General features: G+C 40.0%; 1 protein-coding gene across 1 annotated transcript; it reads left to right on the top strand.

The window, feature by feature from the left end:
• The first annotated feature begins 4363 nt into the window (after positions 1 to 4363).
• Positions 4364 to 22115, top strand: TFIIB (transcription factor IIB). The gene is made up of 7 exons (XM_022032190.2): positions 4364 to 4953; positions 5988 to 6012; positions 18322 to 18451; positions 18545 to 18675; positions 18831 to 18919; positions 21132 to 21208; positions 21506 to 22115. The coding sequence occupies exons 1-7, from the start codon at positions 4601 to 4603 to the stop codon at positions 21637 to 21639; spliced, it is 939 nt and encodes a 312-aa protein (XP_021887882.1). The 5' UTR covers positions 4364 to 4600; the 3' UTR covers positions 21640 to 22115.
• The last annotated feature ends 556 nt before the right edge of the window (positions 22116 to 22671 follow it).

The following is a 22671-nucleotide window of genomic DNA, read 5'->3' as shown; positions in this document are numbered from 1 at the left end:
AGTGGCATATAAAAAGTAGTAACCTTTTAGATGAAGTGACATGTGAAAACTTGTAACCTTTTAGATGAAGTGACATGATGAAATATTGTAACTTTTAGACTAAATGGTATGACAAAATAGTGGTAACCTTTCTCTGTAGCTCCCCACTCCTACAAATAGAGGACGGAAGAAGGGATGAAAAAACATTCCGAATGAGAGAAAAATAGTGAGAAACATAAAAGTGAGGAAAAAAGGAGTACGAAGTGTATGATTTTTGAGAGTATTGTGAGGTTTTAGATAAAAATGTTGAAAAAACTCTGCTAAATTCGTAAGAGTAAAGAAAGAAAAAGAGAAGAGGATGAAGGCTCACGATTAAAAGAATATTATAAACCGTTAAAAAAGTAAGTCTTTTCTTAAGTTTTGAAGTTCGGTTTCTTTTTAATTTTCGAATTAGTTTTTTGAGTATTGTATTGGATATCTTTGAGTCGAAAAAGTGACCAAAAATCATCCTAAAACTCTGTTGAAATTTTGAGAGGAAAATATTATAAATAAAGTCAGAACTCTACCGGAATTAAGATTGTGACTGCTAAGGATCTAAAGTAAGTGGATATTTGGGATTCATAGTCTACGTAATTTTGAAGTATTTTACATATGTTTAGTACAAAATATAAAAGTGTTTGACTTTGTTTGTCATATTTGTTAAGTAAGTATTTATTAAAGTTTTTCTTTGACATAAGTGTTATTTTACCTTTATTTTCGAAATGTGATTTTGATATATGTGCATAACTCATTATGGAAAAGAGTTATTCTGAAAATACCTGCATTATATTAGGCTTTAATGTGGCCATACATAACCGTTCTGTATTCGGGTGTATTGACGAAATGATAAGTCTGTACCCATACATAACCGTTTTGTGTTTAGGTGTATGGGAAATAATCTGATCTGCATGCCTTAACCATTTCATGTTCGGGGATAACAGTGTTTCAAGATGCTCATGTATGCCATTTCGTGTTCGGATACATGAGGAACCACTGATAAGTATATGTGCCTATACATAATGTATGATAATTGATTGATCCTCTATAATAGTGATGAAGTCTACAACAAAGTAATTGGGAATCTATTTTCTGATTTTTGCATTCGTCTTCTAATTCGTATATCTGTTTTGGAAAGATGATATGATATATATTTTATTGTATGTAAAGAAATTATATATTGCATGTACTATATTGTGATTTCATAATATCGCTTATTGGGATATTTTATCTCATCCCCCTATCACCCTCCAGATATTGAAGATACCGTTGCAGAGTGAACGGTAATACGAATGAAATTTTTGAATCTATACTATGACATTAAGGTTAATATTTCATACTTTTGTTTAGTAATATAAATAAGAAAATTTAGAGTCTCGTATATATGTTTATGTTTTACATTTAAGGAATGTAACACTTCTGCGACTCTGTTATGATTAATAAAGTTAAGTTATTTTACTTAACTCGAGTCTATGTGATCTAAGTAGGTTTCGGTCATTATCCTATAAAACAAAGTATAGTTCGTGACATGGAATTTTTTTTAACAAGAAAGTTCAAGTAAAATCCTTGATCAACCACATAAGATGATTAACTATTGTAATCTATGAAAAGGGTATCAAATAGATTCGTCTAGAAACAAGATTTGAAAGAGAGCAAAAATGGCGAATTAAAGGTAACTTGTCTTCTTAAAACTGTTGTGGTTATCATTATCATCATGCTATGATATTTCATTTTCAATGTTGCAATCTATATCTTTGATCACTAGTATTGATTATTTTGTAGTGGAAAACAAAATCCTCCACAAATCAAAAGTTAGAATATACACTTGTGAGCTTCAAATTGTATATTGATAAACTTTAGATAATTAGTTATGATGACAATCAAGCTTGATTTACCAATAGCAAAAGGTCTATACAATAAATACCTGTATTTTTAAGTGTTTTAACTCTTTTACATAACTTTTTTTTCTTCAGAAACCTATCAAATTGTCAGTAATAATCTTTGTTAAACTCTCGTCCATGGACAACATCACGAAAGTTGCAAGGTGCTCGAGATTGATAAAATGCCACATGCTCAAACCTTATCCATATCCTTCTTCATCATAGTAAGGACATTCCTGATTATACAGCTTCATCACCTTCTTTTTCTTTTTGATCTTCTCTACCTAGATAATGACATAAGGCAAGTAAAATTCTATTTTTATGTCTTTTAACTTCTTATTAAAATAGAGCTCAAAATATAACTTTGCATAGCTATTTTTTTTATGGCTCTTTAGGAACAAATGTTCATTTTAAAAGAATACCTTAAAGGGTATTAGTGATGTCTTCTCATTTTTCTGTCAAGATAGTAAATATTTTCTTCCTAAAGATCTTCCTCATTTTGAGACACTCCATTTTAGGATTGATATTAAAGTGAAGATAAATCTCAATGGCATTGTACATCTTGTTTAGGGCCAAGCTATAAAGCTCATTGATGGTGAGGGTTAGGCTTGAAGGAGCTTAAAGGGTAAAGAAGAAAAATAAGAATTTAATGAGATACAGTCATAGCTCTGATGAGACAATGTAACAGGCTATGGAACAAAATAGCATGATGGAATCCATGACAAAGGCATAAGCGAAGAACAAGGTGAAGTTTGTTTGTAGCATCTTAGAGATTGAGGAAAATAAAGTATTGATTTTTTAAAAACTTTTTTTAATTTTATGTTTTTAATTTTTAATTTTTAATTAAAAATATTAAAAATTAATATTTTTTTGACGTAAACGTTATTGCACATATGATATTTGACGTTGATACTAATATAATCAAAATGCGATGTGTTCCGAATCTGGGTCCACGTAACACTTCTATTAATAATGTGAATTAGTGGTTGGAGATTAAATGACAATTTTTTTTAAAAAAAAAAATATAGGAGTTAAAATTATAAAAAAAGAATACATAGAGTAACTTAAATATTTTAAAATAGTACATGAGTCAATTTAATATTTCAACCTAATCCTTGACAATTGCTTGAAGTAAACTAATAACACTTATTGATTTTAGTTCAAAGCACCTAATAATTATTCTTATTTCAACAATTTATATTTGATTATTGTTAATGATATTTTAGAAGTAAAACTTTAAATATATCATAAGGATACAGAGAAGGGTACTGTTAGAAGCCATATTAGAAGGTTAGTTTATTCTTTAATTTATTAGAGGTACTTTTATTTAAACTATTAAAATGTTATTTTTATGCCTTTTTTAAAAAAAAGAAAAAATTATCCTATCACCTTTTTAATTTACAAATATTTTTCATTAATCATTATTTATATAAATAAAATAAAACATACAAACCCCAGTTATTTTTCAAAGATTTTTATAAGCTTCCCAAGCTTAATATTCTCAATTACTTATAAATTAAAAACTTAAATAAACTAAACCAAAATTCCTCTCATTATTTGGAATATATTTAACAAAAATAAAAATATTGGGTCCTCTCTATCTTGCCTCATGGGCTGAAATTTTTAGGCCCATTTCTCCGGACTATTTTCAAGTATTTTTTATATAAATATTTATTTCATGTAAGCCAGACCTAAAGTTTAATGTAAAAATTATTTTCTTTCTACTTAACTATCACATACATACATACCATCACACACACACACACACACACATATATATATATATATATATCTTGAAACATACATAAAGTTAACAAATAAAATTTCGAGGGAGGCCCACATTACTATGCCGTCACCCTAATCCAAGCCCAGTAAAATTTAGTGCTGGGCCCTTTATCCAAGACCATAATATTTTTCTTGTATTTTTTTGGAGGTTTTTCAAATGTCCCCCATAACATAAATAATAAATAAATAAATTTACATCAATTTCTAATATTATTTATGAATACTACTTTTTCATCGTTAAATATTTAATAAAAATAATTTATAAAAATTATAATTTAATAATTAAAAATATTAGGACATTATTATTAATGTTGGAATTCAAACTTGCAGTAACGGATAGTAGACAAATCACACGTAACGCAAGTGGCTTGGTAACTTAATGAGCATACAAGAAAGGTGCTACGGGTTCAATCAATGACAGAGCCGTCAAATTTGATCCGTCCGTTACTGTTAGAATCCAGTATCCGAAACCCGTATAGGAATAATCCAATCCAACTGAAGACAAGTAACCCCTCATGTCCAAACACAAGGAGTTTAAATTTAAGGAGTAGGGATAAATTCCCACATGCATTGCTCATGACTTTCCTAACAAGTCCACTTCCTCGCACCATCCTCCCTTCTAACCCAAGAAGCAATATGAGCCGTCAGATCAACATCCTCACGCGGGTCCCACAGACCACATCACAATGAACAGATCACAGAAATTTTTCTTTTCAATCCCCTGCTGCTATATAAATCCTAGGATGAACATCGCAGCCTCCCGTTCGCCACATTTTATTGGCTTTGTTAAAGAGAACGAGAACGAAAAGGAAATATATGAGCAAAACCCTTGTTTGATCTTTGTATAGTGCATATACATATATAGCAATTATCTTCTCATATATATAAATATATAGACAGGGAGATTAGAGAAGGGGACAATGGCGGACGCGTTCTGCTCGGACTGCAAGAAGCAGACGGAGGTGGTGTTCGACCACTCGGCTGGAGATACGGTGTGTTCAGAGTGCGGGCTGGTGCTGGAGTCGCACTCCATCGATGAGACCTCCGAGTGGAGAACCTTCGCCAACGAGTCGGGAGACAATGACCCCGTTCGTGTTGGTGGACCTACCAATCCCCTCCTTGCCGATGGCGGCCTCTCCACCGTCATCGCCAAGCCCAACGGCGCATCTGGGGACTTCCTCTCCTCCTCCCTTGGCCGATGGCAGAACCGCGGCTCCAACCCCGATCGGGGGCTGATCCTCGCTTTTAAGACAATAGCCACTATGTCCGATAGGTAGTTATCACTTCTCTTCCTGATTCCTCAATTCACTTTGAAGTTGAAATATCGTTTTCTCTCTTGCGTTCCGAGAGAAATTTCTAAGGGAATTTGGATTTCTGATTCTGATATTCAGCCGGATCGGGCTTTTGATTTATGTGATTGCTAGTACTGATTGGTACTAGCGTATTGTGTGTTAGATTATAAAGTGTTGGTTATGAAGAAAGTTGTAAGAATTGAAGGGTTTTGGGATCATTGCTAATTGAGAGTATAGACCATGGGATGTGATGACGGGGCTTTTAGCATTCACTTATCTGTGATGAGTATTTCCATGGGTTTTGGTACAGAAGTAGATAAGAAAGCATTTTCGTCCCCTGGTTTGTAGTGTGAGTTGGCTGTTGAATGGATGAATTACATTTGGAACTTTGTTTTGAATAGTTTTGTTTTAGTAGCTAGTTGGGATTTATTGCATTAATTGTTTAGCTTAATGTGCGTTTTCTGGTTATGATCATGTAGTGTAGTGGCCTCATGATTTGATTCAAAGGCTTATCTTCGATTGTTTTGCTTCAATAATGCACGTAGCTTCATCTTGCATTATCAAGCTCATTTTGTATTTGCTTGGATGCATTCCCAGTTTTGAGCTTAACTTGCAGACTAAATATCAGTCCAAATTTCAGGTTTATATCTTTTTTTACTTTTTAAGATTTATTTTTTCTGTCCAAAGGAAAATCATGTAAGTTTTTGATAGGTGTGCTTTTGGTCTCTCTCTGAATATAAAAGAAGAGTAAAAAACATGGATAGTCCAGCTTGAGTTCCATGGCAGGGATATCAGCTTGAGTATAAAACATGGACTGACCAATGTTAGATGTTTATTCCATATCCTGGACCATGTGTGACTATGTGAAGTATGTTATCCTTGTTTGCTTACTTGATAGTTTTATCAAATGCATTAAGTCATTATTCTCTTCCTCTGTCTGGATTGGACTTAATAAACTTCTACATCAATAAACTATGCAGAAGTATTGCTGATATGGGAAACTTTGTTTTTGCAGGTTAGGCCTTGTTGCAACCATCAAGGTATGTTACATCTGCCCTTAGTTATGCGATCTTGTATGGTTTACTCTTTTATGAGCACAAAAGGTTCTTTTATACTTGTAGGACTGGACTTTTTTTTTTTAATTAATATAAATATAGACATATATTTGAGGCATTATTTATTGTGAAATTTATAGATAATGTAAGCACATAATATAATGATTTCATATTAATTTTGAACTTGATTCACGATAGGCCTGATCATTTTTTTTAAAAGATAGGTTTGACCACGTTTGACCCGAGCTTGAGCTGTACTGTAATTTAGTACAAGTGCATGCAAACAGAACATGGATTCTGCATGTGAAATTTTCGAACAAATTTCAAAGTAAATTAATTACACTAGATAACAATTAGAAGTTCTATTAAAATTACAAAACTCTAGTTCTAGAGGAGGCTCCAAGATAGCCAAAATATTCAAATAATAATTGCCAGGAGCATTGGGGCTTCCCATTTGGAGCACAAAACAAAATGTCTGTTGGTTTTAAGGGAGAAGGGATGTTGGAGATATTGTAGCAGTCCCGGAAATTTAAAATGGAATTTATATTATAAATATCAAATGCGGAAGCGAAGTCAAAATTTGAATAACATCCCTTACACTAAAACAAAAAACGTGCTCACAAAATATAAAAGATCAAACTACCTAAAGGAAAAACTTAAAAGTAAAAGTTACGAATATGACTATGGAGTCTTTAGGCGTCTCCTTCGTCGTCCTCCTGCGGAGCCGGCTCGGGAACGATGTCCTCTTGATCTGAAATGATTAAATAAGGAATGAGCTACACTAGCCCAGTAAAGACATCACGATATCTCACCGTCACGGAGGTAAAGGTGGGTAGAAAACACAAAAAAACCAATGGAGCATAATTTACAACAAATCCTTTTATTAATAATAAAACCTTTACCATTCACTTATGTCGGTGAAATTCATAAAATAATATACGAAAGCAATAACATCATCATCATCATGAAAACATATATATGAACTGTATAACATAATACCTATCAAACTTTTCGTAATTCAATCGTTACACAACATATTTTCCTAATTCACCAGCCCACTAGTATTCATGGGGATCCATAGGGGTCCCGCTACCCGTTAATCCTTAACACTTGAAATCCATTCCAGGGCCGTCCCCATACCCCGTCCGGTATGGACGCCAAACCATAGACCTCATTACCCCGTCCGGTATGAGGGTGAAACGGGCCGTCCCCATACGCTGTCCGGTATGGGCGCCAAAACACATAAGATCTCCATATCTCGTTCGGTATGGGAGACCACAATCTCGGTAGGGTTCCCTATGGACCCGGTCCGTCCACCATCTCCCAGGATATCTAGTCAGGCTGACCACAGTATACAATTTCCATTTACATAATCTTTCATTATCCTTTTCCCTCAGTCAGAATTATCAATCACATACAAACAAGCAAAACGATAATTTATGCCAAACAGATTACATACAGCATCAATATCCCGGTCATTCAATCCATAATCAATAAAACAGTAGAATATGCACACGAAACTATAAAATGAAAACATCAAATCTCATACTGCATTTAAAACTGTAAACAGGCCAAATAACAGTTAACCGACAAACACACTAGACTCGGGCTCCATTAGCGACCTTAAGCAATTTCACACATTCGTTGATTCATGAAATACCGTTTTATCATTTATTGAACTTTAAAACCGTGATAGGAAATAGGGTGAGGGGTCTTTACTCGTTTCGGGTTCCGAACACGGCTTCACAGTGCGTTTGCAGGCTGTCCCTAATTTTCCCTGAATTTTTCTCGGGGAACTGAAACGCACTACTGGTACCTGCACATGTTCCAAAAAATCCCAAATTAGGCCCAGGGCCCCTTTCGGCCAATATCGCAACTCCGGCACGGCGGCTCCGCCGTGCTCCGGTGACGGCGCCGCCGCTTGCGGCGGCGGTTTGCCTCGGGTTGGCCGTTTTCGGCCGTTTTCGGCCGAATTTGGCCACACTTGCATTGGTTCCTGCGATAAAACAACCCTACGGCCCTCGGGGGGCCAAAAATTTACGGAAACGGAAAATCGAAGCTTACCGGCGGCAGTGCTCTCGGGTGCGACGGCTCTCCGGTGAAGTTCGTGTTTTGGTGATTCGGCTCCGATCAACCTGTAGAGAAAAGAATGGTATCACGGTGATATAAAAATTGCATTAAACGGAGGCCGGGAAGGGCCTCATCGGAGGCAAAAACCGAGAAGGGACGCAGCGGTGCTGCTGGCTTTCGGCCGTGTTTTTCGGCCGTTTGGCCGGGATTTTGGCTCCGATTTGGCCACTGGGGAAATCACCGTGGAAAAACGAGTCGGGGGTATGAAATTTACCTCGATCGGCGGTCGAAAATCCCTCCGGTGCGGCGGCGGGTGGCGGCGGCCGGCTTCTGGTTCGTCTTCTCCGGCGAGGGCAGGCGGCTAGGGTTTGGGGTCTGGTGTGGGGGTCTTATTTATACCCTTTTGCCTTTTGATCTCAGCCGTCCATTTTGTTTTAATCTGAGCCGTCCGTTTTTGATTAAATCTGGGCCGTCCGTGCGATTAAATCTGGGCCGTCCGTGCTTGCGATTGATCTGGGCCATCCGATCGCGCGCACGCGGATCGCCAACGTTGCCCGTCCCCGATCGACGTGGTTTTGCCACGTGGCAGGTCCTGGTTGGCCAGGCCTGCTGACTGAGTCTGCTGACGTGGCACGAGCGTTTTTTTTTTTTTTTTTTTCCCCCGGGCGCTACAACTCTCCCCCCCCTTAAAGAAATTTGGTCCCCAAATTTGCCTCGTTACTCTTGATCGAACAGATGGGGATATTGGGCCCTAAATTCTGATTCCAGTTCCCAGGTGGCCTCCCTGGGCGTGTGGTTCTGCCACACGACTTTTACAAATGATATTTTTCGGTTGCGGAGTATTCTGCTCTCTCGGTCCGTGATACCGACCGGCACTTCTTCATAAGACAAGTCCTCTCGGAGTGGAAGCGGTTCATGAGCCAAGACATGAGAAGGGTCCAGATTGTACTTACGTAGCATAGATACGTGAAACACATTATGAACCCGGGAGAGCTCAGGAGACAGTGCAAGTCTGTAGGCAGTGGTACCAATCTTGTCTAAGATTTCAAATGGTCCAATATATCTGGGGTTTAATTTTCTCCTCCTGCCGAACCTAATAATTCCCTTGAAGGGAGTGACTTTAAGAAACACCCGGTCGCCTTTCTCAAAGGCCAGATCTCTCCTCCGGGTATCAGCATAACTCTTCTGCCTACTCTGAGCTGTCTGGATGTTCTTCTTGATCTTAACTATCTTGGACGTGGTTTCTTCTACCAAATCCGGGCCAAACAATCTTCTATCGCCCACTTCTTCCCAACAGATCGGTAACCTGCACGGACGCCCGTATAGCGCCTCGTATGGGGCCATGCCGATGCTTGCTTGGTAACTGTTGTTGTAAGCAAACTCTATCAGGGGTAGGTGGTCGTCCCAATGGCCCCCGGAGTCAAGGACACAAGCTCGGAGCATATCCTCCAGCGTACGAATTGTCCTCTCTGATTGTCCATCGGTTTGGGGGTGGAAAGCAGTACTAAGAGACAGCTTTGTTACCATAGCTTGCTGGAAACTATTCCAAAACCGAGAAGTGAATCTGGGATCCCTGTCGGATACCACTGTTACTGGAACTCCATGCAGTCTGACTACCTTCCGGATATACATTCTTGCCAACTTGTCCAAAGGATCAGTCATTCTGATGGCCAGGAAGTGGGAAGACTTAGTGAGTCGGTCAACAATTACCCATATAGCATCATGTCCCGATCGTGCCTTGGGTAGTCCCGATACGAAGTCCATGGTGATGTGTTCCCACTTCCACTCTGGAATCGGTAAAGGCTGAAGTAACCCGCCCGGGCGTTGATGTTCTGCTTTGACCTGCTGACATACCAAGCACTTAGATACAAAGTCGGCTATATCTCTCTTCATCCCATTCCACCAGAACCGAGGTTGCATAGTTTGGTACATTTTCGTACTTCCTGGATGCATGGCGAACCTTGAACTATGGGACTCTGTCATGATGTCTCTTTTTAACTCACTGTCGTTTGGGACACACACTCTGTCCTTGAAACGAATCAATCTGTCGGCAGAGATCTGAAATTCTGAGCTCAATCCTTGTTCTGCATTCTTCTTGCGGGTTACTAGGGCGGGGTCGACTGACTGGGCTTCCTTTATTCTTTGGATTAACTCGGGTTGGACTGCTAGGTGGCCCAAACATGTGACTCTCTTCAGGTCTCGCAGGCGAACCTGCTGTGTAGCCCCAATGGACCTACATTCTGAAACCATCAGATGGGGTAGGGTGCCTGCACTTTTCCTGCTGAGGGCATCGGCCACCACGTTGCCCTTACCTGGATGGTATAGGATGTCACAATCATAGTCCTTGAGGAGTTCCATCCACCTTCTCTGACGCATGTTGAGATCCTTCTGAGTGAAGATATGCTTCAAACTCTTATGATCGGTGTAGATCTGAAAGGTCTCTCCATACAAATAATGGCGTCAGGTTTTCAAGGCGTGTATGATTGCAGCAAGCTCCAAGTCATGGGTAGGATAGTTCTTCTCATGATTCTTTAGCTGTCTAGACCCATATGCTATAACCTTTCCATGCTGCATTAGGACACAACCCAGACCCAGATAGGAGGCATCACTATAAACTGTGTACCCTCCTGATCCACTCGGTAGAGACAGCACTGGTGCAGTAGTCAGTCGCTTCTTCAACTCTGAAAAACTCCTCTCGCAGTTCTCATTCCATTCAAACCTTGCATTCTTCTTTGTGAGTCGGGTCAGAGGAGCTGCTAGACTAGAGAACCCTTCGACAAACCGGCGGTAATAACCTGCCATCCCTAAGAAACTGCGAATTTTCTTAACTGTTGTCAGCCTTTCCCAACCAAGTACCGCTTTAACCTTTTCGGGGTTCACCGACACCCCTTCCTTCGATATAACATGTCCTAGGAAGGCGGTTTGTTCGAGCCAAAATCCACACTTGCTCAACTTCGCATACAACTTCTTTTCCCTGAGTACCTGTAGGACTTGGGCAAGATGATGAGCATGTTCTTCCCTACTTTTTGAGTAGACTAAGATATCATCGATGAACACGATGACAAATTGATCCAAGAATTCTCTGAAGATTCTGTTCATTAGATCCATAAAGATGGCCGGGGCGTTGGTTAGTCCAAACGGCATAACCAGGAACTCATAGTATCCGTACCTGGTTCGGAATGCCGTCTTGGGGATGTCTTCGGCTCTCACTTTTACCTGATGGTAACCTGATCGTAGATCTATTTTGGAAAAGACCTGTGCACCCTGCAACTGATCGAAAAGGTCATTAATCCGGGGAAGAGGGTACTTGTTCTTAATTGTTACCTTGTTTATCCTTCTATAATCAATGCACAGTCTCAACGTTCCATCCCCTTTCTTTGCAAAAGTAACCCCGGCACCCCATGGGGAAATGTTGTGTCTAATGAAGCCACTGTTTTATAGCTCAGTGATTTGTTTCCTTAGCTCTTCCATCTCGATGCGGCTCATTCGGTAAGGAGCTACTGATGGGCTGGGTTCCTGACTGTAAGTCTATGGTGAACTCGACCTCTCTGTCCCCTGGTAGACCGGGCAGTTCATCCGGAAATACGTCTGGAAAGTCTCGAACTACTGGAATCTCTTGGATACAAACTTCTTTCTTGGGTTTACCTAGTTATAGAAAATACAATATTAAAGCACTGGGAATTAAGAAGAAAAGAATTTGCCATTAGGGGAAATCAGTACCGAATAATTTTATTAACTTGTAAATGGCTCCTCGTTGGGAGGATTAAATACAATCTTTTTGTTAAACCAGTCTATGGTGGCGTGATACGCCGCTAGCCAATCCATTCCTAGGATTACATCAAAATCCCCTGTGTCTAACCCTATCAGGTCTACCCTCAATTTCCTATCTGCTATCTCCACGGCACATGCCCTGTAGACAACCTCTCCTAGCAATGTCTCCCCCCCAGCGGTAGATACAAGCAATAATGAATCAAGTCTATCAGGTGATACACAAATTTTGGAAGCAAGAACATGTGAAATAAAAGAATGTGATGCACCAGTATCAAACAAAACATGAGCAATGTGGCCAGAGATAGTATACATACCATGTACCACGTCCGGGTCTGCGTCGGCATCCTTCTGGGTAAGGTTGTAAACTCTGCCCTGGATTGGAGGCCTCCCTTGATTCTGGTTCCTAGGGCACTCCCTCGCATAGTGCTGGGCACTGCCGCATATGCGACAGGTGTTGTTGAGGCGGTAGCAGGGTCGGTCCCCATGATCCCTGCCGCAGTACTGGCAGATCTTCCCACGTGCTGCCCCCATAGCCTGAGGAGGGGCCTGGACGGCAGGTCTGGGCCTCTTACTGGGTTGGACAGGCATGGTAGGCGCTGGCCTGCGGAGCGGGGCTGAGGGTCGGGAACTTCCCGCTAGCTGAGGGCGGGTGTCGAAGCTCCTTTCTATGATCTGCGCCTTTGCCAGGATTGCCGAATATGTCTCGAGCTCCATCACCAATAAGTGTTGTCTGATCGCCGGGCGGAGACCCCACTGGAATTTCCTGACCTTTCGGCCCTCATCCAACAATGTCTCCGGGGCATGTCGGCCCAGCTCCAGGAACTTGCGGGCATACTCCGACACTGTCATATTTCCCTGGACCAATTGAGCAAATTCCATTTCCTTTAAATGTTGGATGTGTTTAGGGAGATACTCCGCATGGAAGGCCGCTAGGAACTGCTCCCAAGTAACTGGTACAGGCAGGGTGGCCCGCTTGAGCTCCCACCAGCGTACTGCTTCCCCTACCAGCATGTAGGAGGCAATGGCAGCCCTTTGCTCAGGAACTACTCCCAAGGTCTCAAAAGCTCTCTCAGTCTCGGCCAGCCAGTATTGGGCCTCTTCGAAAGAGGATCCCCCTGAAAAAGTAGAAGGCTTCAGTCTTCTGTACCTCTCTATGAAGCCGGGGTCGATCAAGGAGGGAGCGGGGTCCCGAGGTAGAGGGACTGGGGCCGGCTGAGGGTGAACTGGGGGACCCTGTGGTGGCGCCTGCTGATGTGGTGGGGGCACTGGAATGTGCTGTGGTGGCACCTGTTGGTACTGTGGCTGTGGTACCGGATCGTACCGCGGCTGTGGTGCCGAGTGGTACCGTGGAGGAACAGGCTCCTGCCGGGGTGGCTCGGGATCAACCTGCTGTAGCGGGGGCTCAACCTGCGCTAGCGGAGGAGGTCCCGGTAACTCCCTTCTCTCCTCTTGCCTTCGCTGGGCAGCTGCGAGAGCCTCCACCATCTCGAATAGTCTATCTAAATCCTCCCGAAGTGAATTATCTGGGGCCGCTCGGTTTAGTGGGGGTCTTCCTCTCCTCATTCCCGTGTACCTGTATTCACAAGGAATGATTGAGTAACAATATATCGGTGAGTATTTCTCTAAGGCACATTAGTGTAAGGGATGGGTCCGAGGAAATGCGGCTCTGATACCAACTGTAGCAGCCCCGGAAATTTAAAATGGAATTTATATTATAAATATCAAATGCAGAAGCGAAGTCAAAATTTGAATAACATCCCTTACACTAAAACCAAAAACGTACTCACAAAATATAAAAGATCAGACTACCTAAAGGAAAAATTTGAAAGTAAAAGCTACGAATATGACTATGGAGTCTTTAGGCGTCCCCTTCGTCGTCCTCCTGCGGAACCGGCTCAGGAACGATGTCCTCTTGATCTGAAATGATTAAATAAGGAATGAGCTACACTAGCCCAGTAAAGACATCACGATATCTCACCGTCACGGAGGTAAAGGTGGGTAGAAAACACAAAAAAACCAATGGAGCATAATTTACAACAAATCCTTTTATTAATAATAAAACCTTTACCATTCACTTATCTCGATGAAATTCATAAAACAATATACGAAAGCAATAACATCATCATCATCATGAAAACATATATATGAACTGTATAACAAAATACCTATCAAACTTTTCGTAATTCAATCCTTACACAACATATTTTCCTAATTCACCAGGCCACTAGTATCCATGGGGATCCATAGGGGTCCCGCTACCCGTTAATCCTTAACACTTGAAATCCATTCCAGGGCCGTCCCCATACCCCGTCCGGTATGAATGCCAAACCATAGACCTCATTACCCCGTCCGGTATGAGGGTGAAACGGGCTGTCCCCATACCCCGTCCGGTATGGGCGCCAAAACACATAAGATCTCCATACCCCGTCCGGTATGGGAGACCACAATCCCGGTAGGGTTCCCTACGGACCCGGTCCGTCCACCATCTCTCAGGATAGCTAGTCAGGCTGACCACAGTATACAATTTTCATTTACATAATCTTTCATTCTCTTTTTCCCTCAGTCAGCATTATCAATCACATACAAACAAGCAAAACGATAATTTATGCCAAACAGACTACATACAGCATCAATATCCCGGTCATTCAATCCATAATCAATAAAACAGTAGAATATGCACACGAAACTATAAAATGAAAACATCATATCTCATACTGCATTTAAAACTGTAAACAGGCCAAATAACAGTTAACCGACAAACACACTAGACTCGGGCTCCATTAGCGACCTTAAGCAATTTCACACATTCGTTGATTCATGAAATACCGTTTTATCATTTATTGAACTTTAAAACCGTGATAGGAAATAGGGTGAGGGGTCCTTACTCGTTTCGGGGTCCGAACACGACTTCACAGTGCGTTTGCAGGCTGTCCCTAATTTTCCCTGAATTTTTCTCGGGGAACTGAAACGCACTACTGGTACCTGCACGTGTTCCAAAAAATCCCAAATTAGGCCCAGGGCCCCTTTCGGCCAATATCGCAACTCCGGCACGGTGGCTCCGCCGTGCTCCGGCGACGGCGCCGCCGCTTGCGGCGGCGGTTTGCCTGGGGTTGGCCGTTTTCGGCCGTTTCCGGCCGAATTCGGCCACACTCGCATTGGTTCCTGCGATAAAACAACCCTACGGCCCTCGGGGGGCCGAAAATTTACGGAAAACCGAAGCTTACCGGCGGCGGTGCTCTCGGGTGCGGCGGCTCTCCGGTGAAGTTCGTGTTTTGGTGATTCGGCTCCGATCAACCTGCAGAGAAAAGAATGGTGATCACGGTGACATAAAAATTGCATTAAACGGAGGCCGGGAAGGGCCTCATCGGAGGCAAAAACCGAGAAGGGGCGCGACGGCGCCGCTGGCTTTCGGCCGTGTTTTCCGGCTGTTTGGCCGGGATTTTGGCTCCGATTTGGCCACTGGGGAAATCACCGTGGAAAAACGAGTCGGGGGTATGAAATTTACCTCGATCGGCGGTCGGAAATCCCTCCGGTGCGGCGGCGGGTGGCGGCGGTCGGCTTCTGGTTCGTCTTCTCCGGCGAGGGCAGGCGGCTAGGGTTTGGGGTCTGGTGTGGGGGTCTTATTTATACCCTTTTGCCTTTTGATCTCAGCCGTCCATTTTGTTTTAATCTGAGCCGTCCGTTTTTGATTAAATTTAGGCCGTCCGTTTTTGATTAAATTTAGGCCGTCCGTGCGATTAAATCTGGGCCGTCCGTGCGCGCGATTTATCTGGGCTGTTCGATCGCGCGCACGCGGATCGCTAACGTGGCCCGTCCCTGGTCGACGTGGTTTTGCCACGTGGCAGGTCCTGGTTGGCCAGGCCTGCTGACTGGGTCTGCTGACGTGGCTGCTGACGTGGCACGATCGTTTTTTTTTTTTTTTTTCCCGGGCGCTACAGATATAGTTTTCTTTTCCCAACTGAACATTCATATAAGATTCTCAGTAAACAATCATCATATATTGGACTATATAAGGATAGAAGGATTTTACTCTCAATTTCCTTTAGGTTTATTACCCAAATTATTTTTCTAGAAAAGTTTTTCTATATCACCTAAAAAAGTTAATTTTAACAAAGGTTTGGCAAGTGAAATACAAGAAAAATAAAAGGAAGTTGTCAAACCTGAAAAGATAATACTTGTGAATCAAAGGCCTATGATATTTTCACATTGTCTGTCATGAATTGATGCCATCAAATTTCTTGATTTCAATAGGCAATTGTGTAATATACCATCTTGAAATCCCAATAAATGATTGAATTCAGTTGCAAGAAAATTCATTTATAATTCCTATGCCTTACTGTAGTTCCTATTGAAATTAAACTTTACAAATGAATTCTAGCTAGAGAAGAGTTCAAAATATTATGATTAAAATACCTCTCATGACATTCAAAAGTTTACCAAAAACGGAGTCTCTCATTTATACTCCTGTTTCCTTGCTGCTTCTGTCACTATCATAAACAAGCTTATACTCCGTGGCTTGGGACTCATGCAGAAACCCTGGTCTATGTCCTGGTTGACCTGTATGGCAGGGTAGGTAAGGTAGTCTTCAGTGTATAACTGGGGTTGATCATAAGCTTCAATCTTCATATCTACAGGGCAAGATTTTAATAGACTAAGTTAACCCCACAGAGGATGGAGAGAACTTCTTGCTGGAACAATGTCAGGATGTTGGAATATGGAGTGAACAGAGGTGTATATATACAATAAAATGTGGTTAATCTCCTCTAAGAAGATTATCAGCACCAGTAGATTAAACGAAATCTCCCTTATTTAAAAAAAAAAAAGAAAAAAGATTAAACGAAATCTGCCATCAGCCAAACATGTTTTGGTGCATTTTCTTTTCCTTTTTTTTGTTTGTTTAGAAGTGAGCTGAGTTCTACTACGAGCTTAAGGGTCAATGGGTTGGAATAGGTAAGTTGACAAGTAAAATTGATAGTTGTCCCCCCCCCCCCCCCCCCCCCAACCAAAAAAAAAAACAAAAAGAAAGAGAGTTACTGATGTTCATGCAACAGGCTACAGTTTCATTAGTCAAAAACACTTGATGTTATGCGAGTTTTGAAATTTAAACAATATAAAATGAAAGCAATACATTATGAATCTTTGTTTAGTTAAAAGGACATTACAGTTGCAGATAATATGAATAGGTAATAGGAGGTAAAGAATTCAATTCAAATCTGTTAATAAAAATTGACTAGACATCTGACTTATCTACAGAAGTACTCCTTGTGGAATTCATTTGAAACTGAAATCTCTTATATCCCTTTTTGTAAAACAAGTGTTAAAAAAAATTAATATAGTTATTTGATATGTCAAGCTGTAAGTATCCAAAATGGGAAACAGGAAAAAATGCTAAATTGTTCTTTTGTTTCTTGATTCTTTTCATTTTCTTATACTTTTGTGCTGTCTGTGACGTAGATGTGCAAATGTGCTGCTGGCATTTTTTTAATCTCTTGAAAAAAATTTCTAGCAACAGATTTGCATGTGTTAGTTTTTGGCGGATCTCTTGTGCATCACAATTGGCAAGCTTAGTTTTCAGATTTAACTGTTTTAGTATTATGGCTGCTGAAAGTGTTCTAGGAGTGATCTAGTGGCCTATGTTTGGCGATTCTGGGGATTGCTGTCATGCTTATATCCATATCTACATATATTTTTTTGAGATAAACAGTGTATAATATGTATTAACAAGATACCAAGGAGGTACTACCCATTTACAAAAAAATTTACAATTGTGTTAAAATATTAATGATATTCCCAAAATTCTCATCCCCACTAATGTTATAACCCAATAAAATAAAGCCAAAATAATGAAACCATCTATCTCTAATCCTATGTGTCTCAGTCTCATTACCCTCAAAAGCCCTACTATTTCTTTCCTTCCATAATACCTAAAAAAAGTTAAATGAATCAGCTTTACAAACTTTCTTTTAATATAAACCCCATCCCAAGCCCAAATTTCTTCTTTTATATTACGCATCATCACCTAATTAATTCTCACGGGGCCATAGATCATCGTCCATAAATCATGCCATAGGACACCAAAGAAGGATATGGTTACAAGATTCCGCTGCTTTCTTGCACAAATAACACCAATTAACCGTGATTTTGCCTCTTATCAATTGTCAAAATGCATTGCTGACTTACTTCACAGGCAAAAAAATCAGTTCTTGGAGGTGCATTCACTTTCCAACTCTGATAAGCTGGGAAGTTAGTCACCCTATCAATCTCACCTCTCACCCTCCTATATCTATATATATTAAGGGAACAGGTTTCCAATTTTCTTATTTAAACTGGTTTTTCAGTTTCTTTTATTGGCTAGTAGCTACCTTGCCCTTAGTTCCTCTTATTCATTCCATCTGGATGATATCTGATTTTCTTTTGTATCCTCTGATGTGTACTTTTCTCTTTCGTTTGAAGGACCGGGCTAACGAGATATATAAAAAGGTGGAAGATCAAAAGTCTAGTAGAGGAAGAAATCAGGATGCTCTATTGGCTGCCTGCTTGTATATTGCATGTCGGCAGGAGGACAAACCACGCACTGTTAAGGGTACAGCCTAAGATTCTTTTATACATCTGGATGCTTCCTGATTTATGTTTCCCTTTGTATATAAGCTTCGCTGAACGTGTGGATTTCAACTAGAAATTTGTTCGGTTGCCAATGGAGCCACCAAGAAGGAAATTGGCCGAGCAAAAGAATACATAGTCAAACAACTAGGATTGGAGACTGGTCAGTCAGTCGAGATGGGAACTATACATGCTGGAGACTTTATGGTGCGTTCTCCTGCACACTTTTTAAATCATTGGAGTCCAGAGCTGCTGTTAATTCTGTTACTTATTCATAGGCGGCATCTTTTCCACTTGATATGATGTCAGTTCTTCATGATATTTACATGGCCCACTTACGTTAATCTCAATTTAATCTTCAGAGGCGTTTTTGCTCCAATCTTGGCATGACAAATCAAGCAGTTAAGGCTGCCCAAGAAGCTGTTCAGAAATCTGAAGAGTTCGATATAAGGTATCTGTATTTTTTCCCTTTTTTTTTTTTTTTGCTACAGGCAGAAATCCTTACTTCTCTTTCTTAGTTTACTTGTTGCTTCTGTTATCGTTTGCATTTAAAGCATACAGGACAGTGTCTCCTTTGTGACTCATGCTGGTTTTTGTCCCCCTTTTTAGATATAACATTATGAATAAAGTGTAATCTTTAGGCCAGTAAGATCTATTTGTAAAAGAGGAATGACCTTGGAAATAATAAAAGAAAATTATACAGCAAAAAGGAACAATCTAATAGGAACTTTCACATTTTGAAAGAGTCATAATAGTTGATAGGTCAAACATTTTTTATTAACGATATGCAATTGTTTAAAGGAATGTGCTAATGTTTACAATGTCTTTGGATAATTTAATTTAGCTGGGAATTTATTTATATTGGAAATCCTTCACAATGTAATACTTGTTTGGCAAAAGTTAAAACATAAGGAAATTTCTTAGATCAACGTACAATTTTAAGTGGGCGTCTTGAGAGCCTAAAATCCCCGTTTCACTTGAATAAATATAGTTATTTATAAATTCTATCAATCCTTTTTTTTTCGTCTTATGTCAGTATCTTTACCACCCTAGTACAAGAGAGATTAAATTGCAAGATAGAATTAGTTAGTACATCAGTGACGTTCCCTAGGAAGATCTTTAAGGAAAAATGCAAGGTCCTGAACCAAAGATCTGTAATATAGAGAAAATAGTAACAGAACCATCAAAACTCCTGTTTCTCTCCATATTGTCCACAAAATGAAACTGGGGTATCAAGCCTATATAGTCTTCTTGCGCCCACCATCTTGAATCCCCTCCACCTTTCAGTTCAGCAGATATAGAGTTCTTGACCACCCGTTGGATACCCAATAAGCTGATCTTGGATTGGAAAGCCTTCTTCCTTTCTTACACCTTAAGAGAAGATGACAGAGCAATTGTGACAATGCAACCTCTCTTACTCAAATTATCCAGGGTAAGTTCGCTCAAAAAAGAAAAAGAAAAGAAAAATTATCCACAGTAAGAAAGAATACTCCCCAGGCAGCTTCCCTTACAAAAAACACCATTCAGAGGGAAAATTTGCTTTTCCATTGAAGCAGATTTATCAAGGACAAGATCTCAATTCTGCAGGGCATGGATTTGAAGAAGAAGGTACACCCTTAGACAAGCTCCAGATCGGTTTGTTATCTAATTTGGGATGTATAGAATGGGACTTCAAGGGCAAGCAAGAAACGAATCTCCTTATTGTTCAGATTACAAGAAAGTTATGTAATAGCCCTAACCCTTTCATTTTTGTAACTTGCAATGCCATAAATAATTGGGAAGCAGGAGCTCAAAAGGTTGACCACCACAGCCCCTATCACCCCAAAACTTCAACCTAAGCCTTTGCCCAACTTAGAATGAATAACATCAGACATATAATTCAATCCCTTTCTGATATCTCTTAAACGACCAGAACCATAAGCATCATGATTGGTGCTGGATTGCCACTCCCCCTCAAAGAGACTGTACCTAGCCTGCTATCACTTTCCACCAGAAACAACCCGTACTAATGAGAAATCTCCACAGCCATTTGGCTAAGAGAGCCTTTTGATGTATGTACTCCTTAAATTACTTATCACATGCTCTGCTACATGATTGGTGCTGGATTGCCACTCCCCCTCTAAGAGACTGTACCTAGCCTGGTATTACTTTCCACCAGAAACAACCCGTACTAATGAGAAATCTAAACAGCCATTTGGCTAAGAGAGCCTTTTGATGTATGTACTCCTTAAATTACTTTTCACATGCTCAGCTACAGGATCCTCACAGTATATCTGCTCAATTTCTTTACAGTCAGCATGTACTTGAGTATTTTCAAGAGTGTTGATTTAGTTCTGTTACAAGCTTTTGTTTTTTTGATATTATTAACAGGGTCGCTTCTAGAACCCAAAGTGCTCAGATGCTACAGCCAATTTAATCCTATTTTTGTTTGGGACTTACATTCTAATATGATAGTTAACATAATCTTCTGTGCTGGAATTTGTAAGGGAACCTCTCCTCGAGAGGATATGTCCAAGCTTACATGTTTTTCTGATATTGATCTAACAGTGATTGGATTTTCTCAATAATAAAGTTTCTTGATAGGTTTCTTATTAGAGCATTGAATACATTTTTATTATCTGTTGCTTGGTAACCCCCTTGACCTTGGTTTCTACCCGTTGCAGGAGGAGTCCCATATCAATTGCAGCTGCAGTTATTTATATTATAACCCAACTGTCAGATGATAAGAAGCCTCTCCGAGGTTTGATATATCTTCCTCTTAACTGTTCAGAACAATGAATTTTTTCCAGTCAGTCGCATTTTTATTTCAAACCAGACTTTGTGCTTGGTTGAAGCCTATTGGCTAATTGATAGAGTTCCCTTCCTTAGCATGGGAGTAGATTGCGCGCCCAAATTAGACTTGACCGATCAATAGAATCAGGTTTTGGGTTTTGTCTAATTATTGTGGCAGTTTCTGAATCTATCCTGTTGATATGTTGGGGTTTCATGGTTGTTGTACAAGTGCATTTATTTGACACATGGTGATGTCTGGATGCAGACATCTCAGTTGCTACAGGAGTGGCCGAGGGGACAATCAGAAATTCATACAAGGATTTATATCCTCATGTGTCGAAAATAATACCGGCCTGGTATGCAAAAGAAGAGGATCTTAAAAATCTCTGCAGCCCTTGAAGTGTAAAGAATAACGGGAATACAGCAAAACTTGATTACTTATGGAGCATTTCTTTGAATGTATTAGAATGGTCTTGTGGAGGTACAAGGAGCGGATTAAGTTCTATCTTCATTTTTTGAGCAATCAACTAAACAAAGAGGTCTGGTGCTCTGCTCTAGTTTGTGCTTCAACTTGTTACAAAATTAACTAGTGAATTGTTGATTCATGAGGAGGGCTGTTTCTTTGATGGTATTTCAAATATTTTTTTAGTAATGATGTGTAAACAACACCTCCATTTTGTGGCACTATTCTGTCGAAAGATTCTCTGTGCTCCCCCCTGTCTCTGTTCCATATGGTACCCTTGGACTACTTGGGAGGAAGCCTGTATTGTCAGGAATCAGGATTGTCCCTTATATCCTAGAATTGGTCTCCGCCTGCAATAGCAGAAAGATGGATATTTACATGTCCTAGTTAATAAAATTTTTATAGGTGATGATATAGTTGTGTTTATATTTATCCAAAATTTCAGGAGATTATATTATAGTAACAAAAATGGGAGAATGCCAAACAGTTGAGTTGGTAAAGACTTCTTTAATGGCAGCTTGGCAGTTAATTAAACACAATGTGTCTAATTCCAACCCAACTTTCTTTTTATTCTAGTTTCTTAAAGACAAATAACATCTGCTTATCATTTACTAATACAAATATTTAGTGCTCGTTCTTTTTTTTTTTTCAATTTCTAAACATTTTAAGAAATAAAGTAATCATAGAGTGGTGTTCCCAATCATCAAATGAGTGATTCAAGATGATGAATGTTACTTACATTAGTACTTGATAACAATATATGTATGTATGTATGTATGTAAATATATTATGAGAATATAATTAATATAAGTAGGGATTGGTACCTTAAAATTCCCAGAAGGGTAATATTTTTAGTCTGACTATCTTACTCGTCGGACTCAAATGTTCCTCATAATTTCCGGAGAGCTGAGCTGAGTGTGCTCCCACTACTTGCTTCTGTCTCATTGGAAACTAGTGTTTTTCTGTAT

This window comes from Carica papaya, chromosome 8 (genome assembly GCF_054855325.1).
Source record: "Carica papaya isolate Zhongbai chromosome 8, ASM5485532v1, whole genome shotgun sequence".
Lineage (NCBI taxonomy): Eukaryota > Viridiplantae > Streptophyta > Magnoliopsida > Brassicales > Caricaceae > Carica > Carica papaya.
The sequence above is the reverse complement of the archived record's forward strand: the minus strand, read 5'-3'. Positions and strand labels throughout refer to the sequence as shown.

Excerpts from the sequence above, each read along its gene's own strand:
- TFIIB (XM_022032190.2), top strand. The coding sequence starts at position 4,601 with ATGGCGGACGCGTTCTGCTCGGACTGCAAGAAGCAGACGGAGGTGGTG. Across the intron at positions 6,013-18,321 it reads GCCTTGTTGCAACCATCAAG|GACCGGGCTAACGAGATATA; the intron begins GTATGTTACATC and ends TTTCGTTTGAAG. Across the intron at positions 18,676-18,830 it reads TACATGCTGGAGACTTTATG|AGGCGTTTTTGCTCCAATCT; the intron begins GTGCGTTCTCCT and ends TTTAATCTTCAG.